This window comes from Heterocephalus glaber, unplaced genomic scaffold (assembly GCF_053883595.1).
Source record: "Heterocephalus glaber isolate CG9 unplaced genomic scaffold, H.glaber_assembly_v1.0 deba00001606, whole genome shotgun sequence".
Taxonomy (NCBI): domain Eukaryota; kingdom Metazoa; phylum Chordata; class Mammalia; order Rodentia; family Bathyergidae; genus Heterocephalus; species Heterocephalus glaber.
The window spans coordinates 13,370,319-13,387,241 of record NW_028258377.1 but is presented as its reverse complement, the minus strand read 5'-3'; the positions used below and the strand labels follow the sequence as shown (position 1 = coordinate 13,387,241).

The following is a 16,923-nucleotide window of genomic DNA, read 5'->3' as shown; positions in this document are numbered from 1 at the left end:
GCTTGGTGACATCATTCTCAGTCTCACCCTCCATGATCAAAACCATGGGTTTTGGTGTTTGGTTTTAGCAGAAAACGGACTATAGCCTGGAGAGGGCCTTAAAAATCATGTAGCCTGAGAAAGGTGTGGTGGTGCAACCTGTAATCCCAACACTGGGAAGCTGAGGCAGGAGGACCTAGGCAACTTAGTGAAACTCTGTCTCTAAAAATAAAAAAAGGCCTGTGGATATAGTTCAGTGTAATGGTCCTGGGTTCAGTCCCCAATACCTCAAAAAAAATAATCGTGTAATCTAGTGATTCCCAAACTTTTCTGGTAACAGTCACCTAGGAGACTTGTTAAAAGTAGAGATTCCTAGGGATCTCTCCTTTTTGAATTAGATTCTAATTCAGTGGGCCACTCTAGTGGTGCCACTGGAGGGCAGGGTATGAGGAACCTAGCCAACAGTTTTCAAGCTTTTAGTAGCCCTTAGATTAGACTTGCCTTCCATGTTTCTCCTCACCCCACTTTTATCCTGAGAGCCTCTAGGGCTCCACTGATCTAGACCAGTGATGGTGAACCTTTTAGAGCTTTCAGTGATAACAGACAGCTGGCTGCAGCACACGTGCCACAGGTTCGCCACCACTGATCTAGACCATCCCAGCTTTTAACATATGAAGTCTCAGTGGGTATTCTTGGTCTACAGTAAATTCTCAAGTGTTGATTTGGGGACCGAGGCTACACCCATCTTTCTTCAACACCACCTTCAAGTTGGCAAAGGGAAAAGACGGAATGTAGAAAACACACCTCTTCTTGGGCCTCTGACACATCTAGATCTCTGAGTGGAATAGCTTATCATAAAGACCAGCTAAGTTTCTTGCCTCCACCATGGTCTCTCGGCTGTGAGGCAGACTGCAAATGTAGAGCAGTGCATTGTAGTGACCCTTAGCCTCAAGATACAAGGAAAGGATACTGTGACACTTTTATAGAGAATGTCCACTGTAGGTGTGGTGTTACTGTGTCCCCAAAAATGATGGGTTGAAGTTCCAAGTCCTTGTTCCTTAGAATATGACCTTATTTGACAATAGGGGCTTTACGGAAGTAATAATGAAAGTGAAGTCATTAGGGTGGACTTTAATCCAATACGACTAGTGTCCTTATAAAAAGGGAAAATTTGGGTACAAAGACAGGCATAGAGAGCAGGCAACAGACCAATGGCCACATGAGGATGGAGGCAAAACTGGAGTGATGCACCTGCAAGCAGAAAAATGCCTAAGGCCACCAGCAGCCAGGAAAGAGGCATGGAACAGATCCTTCCCTAGTGCCTTCAGAGGAAGTGGCCCTGGTGGCACCTTGATTATGGACTTAATAACCTCCACAACTATAACACAATAAATGTCTGTTGTCAGCCAGTTTGCAGTACATTGTTATAGTGGCCATAGGGAACTTATATTGCTAGCAGTTAAATACTGTGCAGGTCATGATGGCTTGAACATCCCTCTTACAGCCTCTGCTAAAAGGAAGGAAACCAGAAACAAAGACAAGCTGAGTGTGGTGGTGCACACCTGTGATCCCAGCACTCAGGAGGTTGAGGCAGGAGGATCGCCACAAGTTTGAGGCTACCCTGGGCTAAAAAACGAGACCTTGTCTCAAAAAATGAAAAAAATAAAGTGGAAGAAGGTGTGGTCACCGGTTGTTTATCCCAAATCCACCGGAGGGCACAGCTGAAAGGGGCAAAACACTGGTTCCTCCACATCCTGAATATCCAGGCCAACTGTGAGGAAGGGGGCCTGGCAGAAGGTACGTTCACCAGCCTCTCTCACTCAGGCTTAGCCACCGCCAAGGACCTTTGTTTTGCCTCTTCCCTCCCTCTATGCCTTCTGGGAGCACTGATGCCCTTAATTATATGTGAGACTACAAGAATCCCTACCTCACAGGTTTCAGGGTCAGAAAGGATCAAGGTTGCAAAAGCATCCTGTAAGAGGTTGTCTTCCCTCCTGAGGATGGAGGCAGCAGACATAAGATGGGGCTTCGACTTCTGGCTGGGAGCTCCTGGGTTTCCTGGGACACATCCTTGCCTTTCTCAGCTCCAATTTCTAAGCACAAACCGAGCCCTGACACCAGTTATGGCTTCCAGAGAAATAAGGATGATAATAAATAAGTGTAAAAAGAGTTAACAACACACCCTTTAAGCCAAGAAAAAATACATCAGGAGGGACAGTCACAACTGAGTGGACCGAGAGAAGGCATGAGGGGCTGGACCACAGGGCCAGGAGGGAGTGAGGAGCGAGAAGGGTGAGGATCCCCCTGTCCCGCCCTAGGAGATGGACAGGAACAGAATAGACTGTGTGTAAGCAGCTGCCTGAGGGTTTCCACTTTCCACCCTGGCCTCGGCAGCTGATCCTCCTCTGCCCTGGCACGGCCCATGCTCTGAGGCCATGCTTATGCCAGGCATCTAGCGGGACAACGGTGTCTGCTTCAGTGACATGAGCACTGAGCGCAGCCGGGACACGTCTTTGCACTGCTTGCTGCTCTTGGGGTTGAAGTCACACAGCTGGGCCACCTTCTCCCATTCTGTGCCTGGGGTGTCCTCCTTGGATTCCTTCACGAAAGCTTCCTCAGATGCCCTGCAAGTAGAGATGGAACAAAGGTTTCAGAGCTGTCTTTCTCCAAAGACAGTGATGGCTTGCTTCCACTAAGCAAGGCTTCTTTACCCATTTGGTACTGGGACACTTTATCCAGAGTTCTCCTCCCCAGTCCAGTCCCCCCTGACCTCAGCTTCCCAGGAACAGCCTTGGGATAAGAAGCCAAGGACAGTTTGTAATAGCTAAATCTTGGAAACAGCCCAAATGCCTATCAAGTGGTGAATGGATAAAGATGTGGTTTTTTTTTTTAATACAATGGAGTTCTACTCTGCCATAAAGTTGGATAAGCTTGAGACATTTCTAGCTAAATGGACACACCTTGAGACTATACTCTTAAGTGAAATAAATTGGACACACGTGTTTAAATACTGCATTGTTTAAACTGAAAGTGTAAATAAAGTCCAAAATGTGTAATAGATATTGGGGAATAGGAAGAAAATGTTCAAATGAGAAGAGGAACAAAGGAGGAGGAAAGGAAGAGACAAGGAAAAAAAGAGAATAGAAGGAAAAATGGGAGCAAAGCTTTTGTAAATAAGGAAGGGAAGAGGGTTTGAAGGGAGAGGAGGGGAAAAAAGAAGAAGCAAGATACATCATGTACAAATACAAATTCCCTATGATGAATGTTATTATTATGTATATCTAAAATGTACCAATAAATTCTAATAAAAGAAGTCGAGGGCTGAGGGTCGAGCTAAGTGGTACAGCAGGTACTCAACATGCATGAGGTGCTGAGTTCGATCACCCCCCCCAATAAAAGCTACTTTTGCACTTACTGTCACCTTCTGCCACACCTGCTTATGGCTTGCTGCTCCCTGTCATTCTGTCCCCAGTACAGGCCTCACTTCCTCAGAAAGTTATTCCCAGTCTAGGTACTTTCTTCATTACTTCTGCATCAGGAGTTCTCAACCTGGGGCTCCCAACACCTTAAGGCCCCTGGAGAAACTAATATAGTACCACAGTTATTTTCAACATTTCCAAAATGTTCATCCAGGGAGGACACAGACTAACCACCTGACTAACTGAAATGCCTTATGCAGCTTTGCTGAATGTTCTACATGAGCATTCTCTGGAAAAGTGTTGTGGTAAACACATGGAAATCTCAGAAAGGATCTTTAAGCTGGATGTGATGGTGCACGCCTGTATTCTAGCACTTGGGAGGCTGAAGCAGGCAGATCACCCTGAGTTCCAGGCCAGCCTGAGCTACATAGTGAGTTCAAGGCCAGCCTGGAATACACAGCAAGACCCTCTCTCAAAAAAATGAAAAACAGAAAAGGATCTTTTTATCAACACCTACAAAGCCTTTCATGTGCTAGTGTTATCACAACCTCCAAGGTGGATTATGTGACAGATGTAGAATCCACAACATCCCAAGCATATCTGGTCCTTTTCAGCCCAGAACAAGAACAGCTATTATCTCTACGGAGCCACAGCCTAAGTAATACTCCATGGGAGTCTTTGTTTTTGGTTCTAATCAAGTTAGAATGCAAACTGGTGTGACCCCTTATCAGTTTTGCCTGACAGTTTAAAAAGCCACTAATTGGGGTTGGGGATACAGCTCAGTGGTAAAGTACTTGCCTACCATGCTCAGAGCCCAGGGCTTGATACCCAGCACTGCAAAGAGGGGAAAAAAGGCTACTGAATAAGGGATAGTAGATACAGTTGAGTAGACAAAATCTAAATATAGGAGTCATTAAGGAAAGACAAGAGGTAGACATGGAGGCACACATCTGTAATCTCAGCATTTGGGAGGCTGGGGCAGGAGGATAAGTTCAAGGCCAGCCTAAACTACACAGCAAGACCCTGTCTCAGAAGAAAAAGAAAAAGACAATAAGTGATTATTAGGTGGGGAAAGCTAGGTCTGTGTCCTCCTGGACCAACACGGATCCCTGGACTCTTTCTTTCTCTTGGAAGCTCCTCTCCATCTCAGGCAAGACTAGCTCTGCCACACCCAGGCACTAGCTAATGGTGGGGAGCTCGTGGGCTGTGCCTCGGAGGAGCTGGCCTGGAATCAGGTGATCCAGCCCCTCCCTAGAAAACTTGCTTAGTTGTGTGTGTGTGTGTTCACCTCCTAACCTATAAAATGAAGATCATAGCCTCCACCCTGGCAATGTTTCCTGACCTGAGAATCGAGAAGTGGCAGGTGTGTTTTGTGTAGAGCTGGAGAGCAGGAATGAGGGGAGCTATCCCAAGAGACACCCCTTTCAGGGTCAAGAAGTTTCCCTCTTTCTGCTCAAAGTGTGGTCCATGGTCCAACAGCTTGGCTTCACCATGGAGCTTCCTAGAAACAGAGACTCTTGGGCCTCACCTCTGTCCTACTGAATCAGAATCTGCACCTGCCCAAGCTCCTCTGGTAATTCATAGTGACGTGGAAGTCTAGGAAGCCCTGGTTCATTCTCCACATCAGGCCCTCTTGGGTACTCCCTGGGCCACTTAGGCTGAACAGGAGCAAAGAACCTCTGTGGTACCTGCTAGACAGTCTCCTTCCCAGCTGGAAACCTCCCATGACTCCCCAAGGCCTTCAAGGTCAACTCCAAGTTTCTTAGCCTGGCACAACAGATACTTTACAACTCCCACACTGATAGCTCCTCACCTCCATTCCTATCCATTCCCACCAACCCAGACCTGACAAGGCTCCAGCCATGTAGGCTTTCAGGTAGTTCCTTTCTCTGGGGCTTTGGCCCAGCTGCTTCTCCCACCTTCTGGTCCCATCCTTCCCAACCAACAAATTCCTTCTCTGCTTTTAAAGTCCAGCTGAAGGAGTCGGGCATGGTGGCACACGCCTGTAATCCCAGCACTTGGGAGACTGAAGCAGGAAGATTGCCATGAGTTTGAGGTCAGCCCAAACTACATTGTGAGAACCTGTCTCAAAAAACAACAGGGCCAGGGATTTAGCTCGGTGGTTCCACCACCTGCCTCACAAGCGCAAGGACCCAAGTTCGATCCCTGGTACCAAAAAAAAAAACAACAACAGAATAAAACAAAACAAAGCAGGACTGGCTGAAGGTTATGAATTTCTGAAACCTGTCCTGGCTATCCCAGCAGAAAGTGGCTCCCAGAGCTCTGTGTGTCCTTCCACACATGGTTCTTATCACAACATAGTCCAAGCCACGCATACATTACTCCTTTTCTTTCCGTGTGTGTGTGTGTGTGTGTGTGTGTGTGTGTGTGTGTATGACAAGGAGTTGAACCCTGGGGTTCACACTGAGTTAAATCCCCGGCATCTTTTTTTTTTTGATACAGGATCTCACTAAATTGCTAAATTGACCAGGCAGGGCTCAAACTCATGATCCACCTCCCAGAATGCTGGGATTACAAGCACATGCCACCACACCCAGCTTCTCATTGCTCTTTGACCAGAGACTGGCATAGGGTAAACACCAAAAAGTACATGTAGGACAGATGAGAAGAGGGGTGGGTGGCAGGAGAGGAAGGCTGCTGCCTTATGGGGTCCTGTGCTTTGTGGGAGAAGACTTGGCCCAGATAGCATCCTGGGCTGCAATAGCATCCCCAGAGCAAGGAACTGCTCCACCAGGAAGAGCAGGTACTTGGCAAACATCACACACACAAACACACACACACACACACACACACACACACACGCCAGACATCACTCAGTAATCACTACATTTTTTCCTTCAGCTTCAGAATCTCCAATACCACCCACTAGGCTATCACTACCAATCAACTGGTGCTGGCATGAGAGGAAACCTGCCTGCCATCCCAGGTCTAGATCAGTCACAGGACCATCTGGACTCCAAACACAGGGACATGTGAGAAGGGCACGTGGTGTCTGGGCAGGAGCTCAGAGCCAAAGTCAGTATACTTGGGGGCAGGGCGAAGGAATGAGTAGAAAGCAACTCCCATCTTTTATGTCTTCAGTACCCTGTGATCTGTTTGTTTTGTTCATAAAAGATGCCATCATCCCACCCACCCCCAGCAGGCATCTCCAAGAGGAGCTGTGTATGCCTTGCCCTTTGCCCTTCCCACATGGGAATGGCCAGCACATTCTGTTCTCTGCCCACTCCCCTCCCTCCCACCTCCACAGGGCTCTCTGATTTGCCAAAGCTGCCTCCAGTTTGTTGGAGTGATGGAGGCTAGGGTTAGCATCTATACCAGGGGTTCACCTGCTGCTTTGATCATTGTCCCAAGCCCAGCCACACTCATTATACCCCATAGCAGAAGACTCAAGAAATTTTATGCCAGCCATGAGGTGGGCCCACACCCTCTTCAGCCCGCCTCCCCCCAGCAGAGGAGCAAAGGAGTCACATACACATAGCCGATGATATCAGCATCTGGCTGCTGGTAGAATGCTTTGTCAGCGATCCTTGAGGGAAAGGTTAAGGAAGAGGTTGGGGGGATGAACAGCAAGACAGGCAGGCAGAGGGTTAAAGACAAAGAGAGATAGCATTAGTACCTCCAGTGGGAAACTGGTTAGGAAGCACAGTTTGAAAGCTCAGGAACTACCCACAGCCCCAGACAGTGGGGATCCTCCACCCTGGCAACCGTGGCTTTTCTAAAATTCAGATCTGATCAGTGGCTCCCTGCTGCCCGAGTCTCTGCTCAAGGCCCTCCCAATGGGACTCCCCCAACCCTGCCTGCTTCCCGCCTTCTCTGCCGCTACTCCCTGACCCCTTGTGGCCCAATACACTACATCCTCTTGTCTACTGTGCTCTTCCCAGTTCTATAATGCTCTCCCTACACCATGCCCCCCCCAACTCCTAGTCATCCTCCAAAGTGTAAGTCTCCAGACACAAGGATTCCTCCCCAGCATGCTCCTTGTTTCTAGGACCCTCACGTAGAGGCCCCCACTGTATTCTAGTGCAGGTACATGTGTGTGCTTCTCTCCTGAGTTCTTTGAGGACACAGACTGGGTCCTCCTTACCTCTGACCCCCCAGCGCCCAGCGCCCAGCCCACAGCCCAGCAGTTTCTCAAACACAAACGTGGCAGCTTCCCTGAGTGTCTTTTCCTTCTGGAAAGATCTTGAACCCTGAAGGGCATAGCCTCCAAGGCAAGGGCCACTGGGCAGCATCCAGTCTGAGACCATTTCCACAAAGGTGTTCTTTGGTGGGAGCATCTGCTGTCTTTGCCTGTCATGGCCCTTCTTCCAGGCAGGGCACCCTGACTGTCCTCTGTAGGACAAGGCTACACCACTGTCATCCCTGCGGTTTGAGTGGGACTGAGGCCCATGCACAGGACTTTCATCCCAGTCTGGACCCAGCAGAGCACCCCCCCTCCTGGCCTGGCTCCAGTCCCTGGGTCTGGAATGAGCACATGATCTGAGCCATACCAATAAGGGCCAGGGCAAGCACTGTGACTGGAGCAGTAGGAAGTCACTCAGATTGCCAAGAGAATAGCGCAGAAGCCTGGAGCCACTGGTGCCCATCTTTGCCCCCCACACCATCGGTGTGTACACACGAGTGATGCCAACATAGAAGAAAACAGAGCTAAGTGACAGTAAAAGTAAGTGTTCATTGACTTTATTTGAGCTCCTGATGCCACTGTACCTATGGCCCTACCCTTGACCTTTTCAGTTATATAGGCCACTAATTTCCTTTTATTCCTAAGTCACTCTGAGTTGAGTATTATAATTTCTACAATCAATAGAATCCTATACACAGTTGGTTCTTCACTCCCAGGCAGTCCTGGGCTCTCTCTGACCCTAACCCTGGCCACAGAGAGTCAGGTCTAGCTGTTGGCTCCCAGAATCCTAGACAGCCCCGTTTTCCTCAAGGACCCTGTACCCTTTCTGCTGAGTATCAGACACTACTTCCTCTCTGTCATGGAGAGTGATAAGGGCTAATGGTGGGCTGGCTCCAAAGGGATCTCAATGCAGGCAACTGAGGAAGCAGCACTGGGGTTTCAGCGTCTCGTTCCTCCATGGTCTCGCCACCAAATCACCCATCTCAGGACAGTCCCTAATACTATCACTGCCCATGGCTGGTCTCAAGTCCCCATAGCTCTCCAAGGTGCCCACAGTTTGTTTTGTGTGCCCATAGCCCACCCATGTCCCTGAGTTTCCCTCATGTTCTCAAAGCTCACTTGTGTCCCCACAAATGCCCCATATTCCCAGAGCTACTTCATGTCTCTGGGCTCCTCTCACCGATTGTTGATCTTGTTCTTCTCAACTTGTTCACTCTGGCGCTGGTTCCACTCCTCCAGGTCCTTTTTGGCCTTCTCCCGCCACTCCTGTTCTGTCACCTTAGATGCAGCATCTGAGACCCCAACAGGAGAATAAGTGGCAGTCTTCCAGCAGGCACGTCTGCCCTGGATGCTTGGCCCCTCAGCCCCCACCAGGCAGCCTCAGGGCTCACTCTCAGCCAAGTCCCACACTCAGACAGTGTGAGGTCTGTAGGCCCTAAAGTTCCCCACTCTACCCCTATCGTGCCCCAATAGTTCCCAGTGAGCCCTGGTCTCACCCAACTCCTGCAGTCGTTTCTTCTGCTCCTCTCTCCATTTTCGGATGCTCTCGGGCTCCTGAGTCAGCCTGTCAGCCTGGGCGATTCCAGCATAGCCATCAGCAGGCCCGTTAGCCTCCTAGGACACAAACACAGTAGTATACCCAGGCCATCACACCTGCCCAGCTGTCTCTGCTGATCCTGCTAGCAAATCCCAATGCTAAGTAACCTCGCACATCTGAACGCCTCAACAGCCTAAAGTAACTTCTCATCTACTGTCTCTTGTGACTGCACCCTGCCTTCACACTTGCTGTTTCTTCTGTCAGCTCTCCCTGTGTGACTTTAGGTAAATTACTCATCCTCTCTGGTATGATCATTGCCCCAAGCCTAGCCACACTCATTTATACTTCACCAAGAGACTCAAGAAACCTTGTGCCAACCACTCACTTTCTTCATCATAAAGGGGCCAAATAATAATACCCATTCCATAGGGATGATATAAAAAAGAAATGAGTTTAAAAATATTAAGAACGTGGAACACTTCTCAGTACATAGTGAGTCCCTAGTGTTACCATCATTAAAGTCAGTCTGTGTTAGAGTTGTATTAAATGATAACACTTATACAGTCTGAAATGACCTCACTTTTTGCTGTTATTTGTTTTTCTTTTGTGAGACAGGGTCTCACTATGTAGCCTTAGCTGGCCTCAAACTCACAGCAATCCTTCCACCTCAGTCTCACGGGTGCTGGGATTACAGGTATGCACCACCACACCAGGCTCTGAAATGATTCACTTTATCATGTGTTTGTTTACCCATTGAACATTTTTATTTGTGCATCAGAGCATCATTTTCTCATGTGTTTATTTGTTCATCAGAATGTCACCTCTATGATAGCAAGGACTTGGTCTGTCTTGTACACTGCTATGGCACACAGCAAATGCTCAATATATATTTGTTGAGTGAGCAAGCAACCCTGAGATAAGTTGGATAGCATGGCTAAAACCATGCAGTGGTGAAGAACTTGGATTCTGCAGCCAGAATGTCTGAGTTCAGATCCCATCACCGATGCCACTAGATGTATGTGTGGCCTGGGCCAAGTTGCTAGACATTTCCCAGTCTGTTTTCTCATCTGAAAATGAGAGTAATAGAAAGACAACCTCTTGACCCCCAGGCTCACCCACCAGCCTCAAGCTTGGCCATGCGCCCAGGCAGAGCAGGCTTGGGCTGAGTGTACCCTGCTCAGTCCGGCTCGCTTGCCCACTTTCAACCAGGAGACCGAGCTGGAGAGGACCCCCAGGCACGCCCACCAACCTCCAGCTTGCAACAAAAGCCCCCCCCTCCCGCCGTGCCACCCCAGCCTCTTGGCTCTACAGCTACTTGGATCCACATTACAGAGGGACAGGGCAGCATAAAGGCCATTGTCCTGAGCTGCAGAAGTGAACAATAGAGAGAGGGCCTCTCTCAGGTTCCCTGATGAAAACTGAAGCCCACTGGAAAAGGGAAGAGAATCTCTGCAATAAAGGCACACCAGACCACTGTGCTTGATCAGTTGGAGGGATCATCACCTCCAATCAGAACCTGGACTATCTTCAGGGAAAAAGCAGCTGGAACCTGCAGTAGAACCTTGCAGAGTTCAACCCTGGAGGAGGACAGGGAACTCAGCCTGGGACTTACAGCCAGAAATCTGCCTGAATCTCACGAGTCTGTGACTGGCTTACTGAGACTCATTGACTTATAACTGCACACTGCTGCCCACATTGTCTATTGTGCCAGCAGAGGCATACACTGAAGGAGGCCCCTCATTTTTATCTTTTGTTATTTTCAAAATTACTGCTATTTTTTTTTGCTCTTATTTTTAATTATTTTTTCTTCTTTGTTACTCTTTTAAAATTTTTATTATTCTCTTTTTTTCTTTCTTTTCTCTTTTCTTTCTCTCTCTCTCTCTCTCGCTCTCTCTCTCTCTCTCTCTGCCTCTCTCCCTTGCTGTCCCACATTGTTCTTCATCTCCCTTTGTGTTCCTGTTCTGCTCCTAATTTGTATTTCTTCTTTATCTTTCTTTTCTTCTCTTTCCTTCTCTTGCCTCTGGCCTCACTGCTAACCTTCCCCTATCCTTCTACTTACCTATTGCTCCCTTCTCAACTCCTTCTAACTCCCCATCCCAAAGGGTAAAGTTGCTATATTGAAGTCTTTATTCACTATAAACATATGTTGGGTTGGTCCTCGATTTTGATTTAATTCACACAGTTAAAGGTGATAGATTAATAACTACCACAAACTGTCATTTTCTAAGAGGTACTTGATGCTATTGTGTTGCTGATTGTATCAGTTGGGCTAAGGTGTTGTGATTGATCTAATCAGTTGTCCTTTCTGGTATAATGAAAATGAGACAGCCTCAGAGCCATTAGGGACTCAAAACCTAAAGACCAGCTATAACTGGAAGACACCTCTGAGAAGCAATCATTCCATAAGGGTTCTAAATACATCAACGAAGATATTTACAGTAAGCAACTTCAAAGTATCAACCCAGGAATTAAACCAAGGACAGTACCAAGAACAAAAATGAGGAGACATTTAAGTAAGGCACAAACTCAGACTTCCACCCCACAAAAGGCAAATTCTGGGGGAAACAAGGTGCAAAACTCTGATAACCACCTGGACACCCTGAACTGATAGCACAGGAAGTAACAAAACAGATGAATGAGGCTCTAGAAAAATTAAAAATAGAAATAGTTTCCCAGATAACTACAGAGATGGTGATCAGAGTGAAAGACACGATTAGAGAATCTAGAACAGAAACATAAAAAAAATAGGTGAAATATGCTAGAAGCCATGAATACCCAGCATAAGAAAGAAATGGAAACCATGATCACCCAACATAAGAAAGAAATGGAATCCATGAAACATATTCAAACAGATATTTGGGACATTAAAAACTCCACTGAAAGCATGCAAAGCAGATTAAGGGAATCTGAAGATAGAATATAGATATAGAAGACAGGATTGAGGTTAAGGACCATGAAAACAGAGATATCTTCAAAATAGTAAGGGACCACGAAAAATCAATCCAGCAGCTGCTAGATGATGCAAAGAAAAATAACATAAGACTAATAGGAGTCCTCAAAAAAAAGGAGAAAGTTCAATTGACATACAAAAACTGCTCACAGAAGTAATAGTAGAAGACTTCCCAGACAGAGGTGGAGAACTAGACACACAGATAAGTGAGGCATATAGAACTCCAAATAGCCATGATCAAAAAAAAAATCTACACCTAGGGCCAGGAATTTAGCTCAGTGGTTCCACTGCCTGTCTCGCAAGCGCAAGGACCCAAGTTCTATCCCTGGTACCAAAAAACAAAAAATCTACACCTAGACATATAATAAGCAAGATCCCAGAAACCCAACAGAAGAACAAAATCCTACAGGCAGTTAGAGAAAAGAAACAAATCACCTACAAAGCAAAGCCCATCAGAATCATGGCAGACTTCTCAACACAAACCCTCAAATCAAGGAGAGCCTGGAGTGAAGTATTTCAAGCCCTAAAAGAAAATAACTTCCAACCTAGATTGTTGTATCCTGCAAAATTATCTTTCAAAATCGATGTGGAAATTAGATACTTCCACGACAAAGAACACCTGAGAAATTTCATGACTACCAAACCAGCACTCCAGACAATTCTAAGCAATATCCTAGAAAAAGAAAATGAAGGTCACAACTCCATGAGGCCCAACAGAGGGAAGCCACCAGGGAAGGTAAAAAACTAAAGGGAAAGGGGGAAAAAATAAGAAATAAAAGAGCCAACAACAGTAAAACACCATGATAAGGATGAGTCAATATCTATCAATTATAACTCTCAATGTTAATGGCCTCAATTCACCAATCAAAAGAAATAGACTGACAGAATGGATTAAGAAGCAAAATCCAGCAATATGTTGTATACAAGAAACACACCTAGGGCCGGGGATTTAGCTCAGTGGTTCCGGCGCCTGCCTTGCAAGCGGAAGGACCTGAGTTCAATCCCCAGTACCAAAAAAAAAAAAAGAAACACACCTAACTCAAAAGGAAATTCATAGACTGAAAGTAAAAGGATGGAAAACAGTTCTCCACGCCATAGGAACCCAGAAAAAAGCAGGGGTAGCAATCTTATTTGCAGACAAAGTAGATTTCGAACCAAAACTAACTAAGAGAGACAAAGATGGTCACTACGTCCTTGTGAAGGGAACAATCCAAGAGGAAGACATGACAATCCTAAATATATACGCACCAAATACAAATGCCCCCAATTATGCAAAACAAATATTAATGGACATGAAAAACAAAATAAGCACTAATACAATTGTAATGTGTGACTTTAATACCCCACTATCACAAAGAGACAGATCATCTAGACAAAAAATTAACTACAAAATTTTAGAACTGAACCAAGCTATTGAACAAATGGATTTAATAGATGTTTGCAGAGTGTTCCACCCCACAAAATCAGAATACACATTCTTTTCAGCTGCGCACAGGTCATTCTCCAAAATAGACCACATGCTAGCTCATAGGACATGTCTAAGTAAATGTAAATCAGTGAAGGTCCCCCCTGTATATTATCAGACCATAGTGTAATAAAATTGGAGGTCGATAACATAAGAAACCGTAAAATTCACACAAACACATGAAAATTGAATAACACTCTCCTGAACAACCAATGGGTCACAGAGGAAATTAATGAAGAAATTAGACAGTTTCTACAAGTAAATGATAATGCCAGTACAATATACAGGAATCTATGGGAAACAATGAAAGCAGTTCTGCGAGGGAAATTCATAGCAGTGAATGCCCGTATTGGGAAAACAGAGAACTCAGAAAAATAACCTAATGCAGAACCTCAAGCTCCTAGAAAAAGAAGAGCATAACAAACCCAAAGCTCATACAAGAAAGGAAATTATAAAGATCAGAGCAGAAATCAATGCAATGGAGACTAAGAGAATGATAAAAAAAAAATTAATGAATCAAAGAGTTGTTTTTTCGAAAGAATAAATAAAATAGATAAACCTTTAGCCAAACTTTATCAAAAAAAGGAAAGAAAAGGCTCAAATCCATGCAATTAAGAACGAAAAAGGTGAAGTCACAACAGACCCAGCAGAAATCCAGAGGATCATCCATACTTACTTTGAGAACCTGCACACTAGTAAAATGGAAAACACAGAAGAAATGGACAGATTCCTAGATACATACGAATTGCCAAAGTTAAATGAAGAAGATATAGAAATTCTAAACACCCCAATTACAATGAATGAAATTGAAAATGTAATAAAAAATTTACCAACAAAGAAAACCCCAGGTCCTGACAGCTTCACTGCTGAATTCTACAAGACATTTAAAGAAGAACGATCACCATTACTCTTTAAACTCATCAAGGAAATTGAAAGGGAAGCAAGGCTTCCAAACTCATTCCTGGAAACAAGTGTGACTTTGATTCCAAAACCAGGGAAAGACCCAACCAAAAAAGAGAACTACAGGCCAATCTCCCTAATGAACATAGGTGGAAAAATCCTCAACAAGATACTGGCAAACAGAATACAGAGGGTCATCAAGAAGATCATACACCCTGACCAAGTTGGATTTATCCCAGGGATGCAAGGATGGTTCAACATTCATAAATCAATAAATGTAATACACTATATTAACAGAGTCAAGGACAAAAACCATATGATCATCTCAGTAGATGCAGAAAAGGCATTTGACAAAATCTAACACTCACTCATGATAAAAACGCTACAGAAAATTGGAATAAAAGGTCTTTACCTCAACATGATTAAGGCTATCTATGAAAAACCAACAGCCAACATCATACTAAATGGTTAAAAACTGAAAACGTTCATGCTAAAATCAGGAACAAGACAAGGATGCCCACTATCACCACTACTGTTCAATATAGTTCTGGAAACATTAGCCACAACAAATGGAAATGAGAAAGAAATAAAAAGAATAAAGATAGGAAAGGAAGAAGTGAAACTGTCATTATTCACTGATGATATGATACTTTACATAGAAAACCCAGAAAACTCAGCCAAAAGACTTCTAGACCTAATTGACAGATTCAATAGAGTAGCTGGATATAAGGTCAATACTCAGAAAACAACAGCCTTCTTATACACAAATAGCAGACTCACTGAGAGAGAAATTAGGGAAACAATCCCTTTCACAATAGCATCCAAAAAAATGAAATATCTAGGAATCAACCTAACAAAGGAAGCAAAAGACCTCTACGCTGAAAACTACAGCACTCTGAAAAAGGTGATGGAGGGGGATATAAGAAAACAGAAAGACATCCCTTGTTCCTAGGTACGAAGAACCAATATAGTGAAAATGGCCATACTTCCAAAACTAATATATAGATTTAATGCAATGGCAATTGAAATTCCAACAATATACTTCACAGAACTAGAGAAAACAATCCAAAAAATTCATTTGGAACCAGAAGAGACCTAGAACAGCAAAAGCAATTCTAGGCAACAGGGACATGGCTGGGGGTATCACAATCCCCAACTTGAAACCATACTACAAAGCTACTGTGATAAAAACAGCACGGTACTGGCAAAGAAACAGACCCAATGATCAGTGGAATAGATTAGAAGATGCAGAAAAAACTTCAGACATACTCAGCCACCTCATCTTTGACAAAGGAGCCAACCACCCTCATTGGAGGAAAGATAGCCTATGTAATAAATGGTGTTGGAAAAACTGGAATTCAACCTGCCAAAGTTTCAAACTGGACCCATACCTATCACCATACACTAAACTAAGATCAAAGTGGATTAAAGATCTAAGCATTAAGACAGAAACACTAAACTTGCTGGAAGATAAGTTAGGTAGAACTCTTGAAGGCATTGGCATAGGAAAAGACTTTATGAACAAAACCTCAGTAGCATGGGAACTAGCACAAAGAATCAACAACTGGAATCTCTCTCTCTCTCTTTTTTTTTTTTTTTTGGTACTGGGGATTGAACTCGGGTCCTTGCACTTGCGTAGCAGGTGCAGCAGGTGGCGAAACCACTGAGCTAAATCCCCAGCCCAACAACTGGAATCTCATCTTATTAAAAAGCTTCTGCACTGCAAGAGAAACCACCAACAGAGCTAACAGACAACTTACAATGTGGGGAAAAAATTTTAGCAGCTGTACCTTAGACAAAGGTCTACTATCTAGAATATATAAATAATTGAAAAAAATCAGAACCCCCAAATTCAAGGACCCAATTCAAACATGGGCATCTGAAATGAACAGACATTTCTCAGACAAAGAAGTAAAAGCAGGAAATAAATATATGAAAAAATGTTCAACATCACTGGTCATTCGAGAAATGCAGATGAAAACAACACTGAGATTCCACCTCACCCCACAAAGAATGGCTGCTATCAAGAAATCAACCAATAACAAATGCTGGCAGGGGTATGGGGAGAAAGGAACCCTTCTCCATTGTTGGTGGGAATGCAGACTGGTGCAACCACTGTCGAAATCAGTATGGAAATACCTCAAAGAAATAGAGGTCCCATTTGACCCAGCTATTCCCCTGCTTGGGATCTTCCCCAAAGAATTAAAAGAATCATACCACAGAGATATATGTGGACCCATGTTTATAGCGGCACAGTTTGTAACAGCTAAAGCTTGGAAACAGCCCAAGTGCCCATCAACTGGAAACTAGATAAAGATGTGTTTTTTTAATAAAATGGAGTACTACTCAGGCATGAAGAATGAGAAACTAGAGACATTTATAGCTAAATGGTTGCATACTGAAGCCATACTCTCAAGTGAAATAAATAGGACACACGTGTGTAAATACCGAATAGTTTCTCTAGTGTGAGAAACTGAAAGTGTAAATAAGGATTAAAATGATTTTAAAAAATAATTGATAATTTGAAAT

General features: G+C 44.6%; 1 protein-coding gene across 2 annotated transcripts in view; it reads right to left on the bottom strand.

Annotated features, from left to right (window-relative positions):
* Nucleotides 1-2,149: 2,149 nt before the first annotated feature.
* Nucleotides 2,150-16,923, bottom strand: part of Cltb (clathrin light chain B) — a 31,241-nt gene continuing 16,467 nt past the window's right edge. Inside the window, exons 3-6 of one of the 2 annotated variants that reach the window (XM_004836337.4) lie at nucleotides 9,039-9,156; nucleotides 8,723-8,834; nucleotides 6,892-6,945; nucleotides 2,150-2,603 (exon numbers count right to left, since the gene is read on the bottom strand). In XM_004836337.4, the coding sequence (XP_004836394.1) occupies nucleotides 2,432-2,603; nucleotides 6,892-6,945; nucleotides 8,723-8,834; nucleotides 9,039-9,156 (456 nt within the window). In that variant the 3' untranslated portion in view covers nucleotides 2,150-2,431. The remainder of the gene's footprint in view (nucleotides 2,604-6,891; nucleotides 6,946-8,722; nucleotides 8,835-9,038; nucleotides 9,157-16,923) is intronic. The other variant, XM_004836338.4, reaches the window with a different exon arrangement.